The sequence below is a fragment of the Stegastes partitus genome, unplaced genomic scaffold (genome assembly GCF_000690725.1).
Source record: "Stegastes partitus isolate 25-593 unplaced genomic scaffold, Stegastes_partitus-1.0.2 Scaffold384, whole genome shotgun sequence".
NCBI classification, from domain to species: Eukaryota; Metazoa; Chordata; class Actinopteri; family Pomacentridae; genus Stegastes; species Stegastes partitus.
In genome coordinates this window covers 291,333-294,040 of record NW_007578115.1, presented here as the reverse complement: position 1 = coordinate 294,040, position 2,708 = coordinate 291,333, and the positions used below count along the sequence as shown (strand labels likewise).

At 37.3% G+C, this 2,708-nt stretch overlaps 1 protein-coding gene across 1 annotated transcript in view; it reads left to right on the top strand.

Annotated features, from left to right (window-relative positions):
* The first annotated feature begins 537 nt into the window (after positions 1 to 537).
* Positions 538 to 2,708, top strand: part of LOC103359628 (hepcidin-like) — a 5,460-nt gene continuing 3,289 nt past the window's right edge. The window contains exons 1-3 of the mRNA XM_008285070.1: positions 538 to 696; positions 779 to 850; positions 1,006 to 1,080. Of these exons, the coding sequence (XP_008283292.1) occupies positions 610 to 696; positions 779 to 850; positions 1,006 to 1,080 (234 nt within the window). The 5' untranslated portion in view covers positions 538 to 609. The remainder of the gene's footprint in view (positions 697 to 778; positions 851 to 1,005; positions 1,081 to 2,708) is intronic.

Genomic DNA, 2,708 nt, shown 5'->3' with positions numbered 1-2,708 from the left:
ATTGTGACAATACGATTTATTCTTGATAGATAAAGTGTATATCTTCTCAAAACGTTATTGACATCACAATATGCATACAGTACATATTACAGTAACTTTTTCAAACTGTGTATTCAGGCTTAAAATAATTTGGGGGTATTGAATAATGGCAAACAATAGGGGTGAAAACTTATCAATCACTTAATTTATGTTTTTGCAAAAACTTTCATTTCATATGTTAAACATGTGCTTCTTGATACATGACAAAGATCCTTTACAGATAAACAGTACAGATTAAATATAAGACTATTCTAGTTGATGCATGTTTTCCTCTAGACCAGGATAAAAGTGAAAATTAATGATTGAACAGACACTGGACTGAAACACAAGCACAAAATTCCAAATTCACCCTCCTTTTGGCATTTCCCACTTATTTTCCCATCATCACACGGTGAGATGCCAAGTTTGTTCTTGGAAATACATGCTGCCAGTGATGAGGCAACTGCAGCAAAAGTGAATATAAATACCAGCAAAGATGCACAGTCAACCATCAGAAAGGAAGAGCTTACAAGAGACACCAAAACATCGGAGTAAACCCTCTAATTAAAAAAAACCCACAACCTTGTGAAGATGAAGACATTCAGTGTTGCAGTTGCAGTAGCCGTCGTGCTCACATTTATCTGTATCCACAAGAGTTCTGCAGTCCCACTCAATGAAGTAAGTATTGACCTAAACTCCTATTAGCTATGTCAACATGCTAAACTGTGGTTCTTACTGCAACTGACCAATTCATTGACAGGAGCAAGTGCTGGAGGAACCAGTGGGCTTTGACAATCCACCTGCTGCACATAGAGTAGCGGGACCACTGGAGGTTTGTGAAGTTAACTGAATGAATGACTGAGCAGATTCAAATATGTGTTTTCTCCAAAGTGCCCTGATGCACTTGACATAAGCAGAGAGAATGAACAGAGTGGGTGATGATACTGGAGATGAACACTGCACTCTTGACACTCCTCTTTCCCACAGATGAACAACAGACAGAAGCGTGGAGTTCAGTGTTTTCAGTGCTGCTATCCCACAGATGATGGACGTTTTGTGGTGTAAGATGTAAATTCTGAAGATATGTGCTTCAACAACCACTAAATTTTGCCTTGATGCATATTTTGTGTGTCTTAAAACAATTAACCACTTTGAATTGTATTCAATGGCATGTACAATGTTGCGGATGTTCCTGGATGTGATCATGCTGTTTCTGTGACTGTGTCATGAGTGGTGTGGTGCAGAACATACACAGGTATCACCTACTTATTATTCAGTCAACATTGTGCATACCCACCTATGAATCCCTACTGATATGCTTCATTCTCTAGTGTGCCGTAAGTCAAATGTTTTATCAAAGGCATACTCTGCCTCTGCTTGGTACGGATGATCGGGTTTCAGCTCCATTTCCTGAAATGACCTGAGTTTAAAAGCACATTCACCAATCTGTTAGCAGCACCTGTGTAATCTTTGCATCCCTAAACTTGATTTGTAAATATTTAATAAGAATGATCAAATTAGTAAATGTTTTATTTTGAAAATCTACCGTGTCTGAATGTTTGTTAAAAATAAACCAATCTGACTGAAACACTGTGTTTGCATCATCTTGAACATACACGTACATGTACTTCAGTTGAACATCTGTGGATCTTCATTTGTGCATTTGTCTCATTCTGTGGCTACAAAGGCTGAGATATACAAAACTTTCGTTGCACTGCTTTCACACGGGTATGAAAAAAAATCTACATTTATCAGCCAATTGCAGTTCTTGCAGTCGGTCAGTGACCTTTGACCTTTGCCCATTCAATGAAAACTCATTGATGAAGCCGAGAGATGCTTGCCAGGCCGCCTGTCAATACGTCTTGTGTAGTTGAGTTGATCTTTAACTCGCTTGTGAGCTGTGGAATGAGAAACAATTTCTCGTCCAGTGCTTTCTCTATTTGTTATAATATTGGATTGCTATTACTGAAGCATTATTATGGCAGCAGCACATGAATACTGTTGCTGCATTTCTGAGCTAATTTTACTCATTTTATATTTTTCATGATATCATGACTGTCATGAGTTTGAAAGTCTTAACATGCTGAAACGTAACTAATCGCAGCTGTCAGACTAATGTGATCGGCTAAAAAACTGAATTTTTCCTGCTTAACGGGGTTGCAGATTTTTTAAGCAATGAACTGACATTTAGTAACTTACTATTGCCCAGTTGCCAAAATAAACCAGATGCAGGAAGTCATCAACTGAGGCCAAGTATCTCCAACCCATAACCTGCACTGAACTCAGTTAAGTAAACAGCGCAAAAATGATCTCTGTAAGAGAGGACATGTGTCCACAGGATGAGACTGACAAATGAAGATTTGTACCCACAACACCAGTTTTGTGCACATTTACGAATGTGAAATGTATTATGTTGTGCACAAATATTCAGATATTGTATTATCACAATAAAATGTATGTTATCGAAAAATATGCAATTGGAATATTCCTATTTTAAGTCAGTTCTCTACATTAGGATTAGGCTTAGGGTGAATCAGCAACAGAACAAGTTCACATTCCTCTAAATAATTCATTCTTTAATAATTCTTTACAAATTTTTTTATTCCACAAGGACAACTCCTGTCAAATATGTTGCTAGGATCATGGTTAAATATTGTAGCGGATATGGTTTTTAAAAATACATGAAAAAT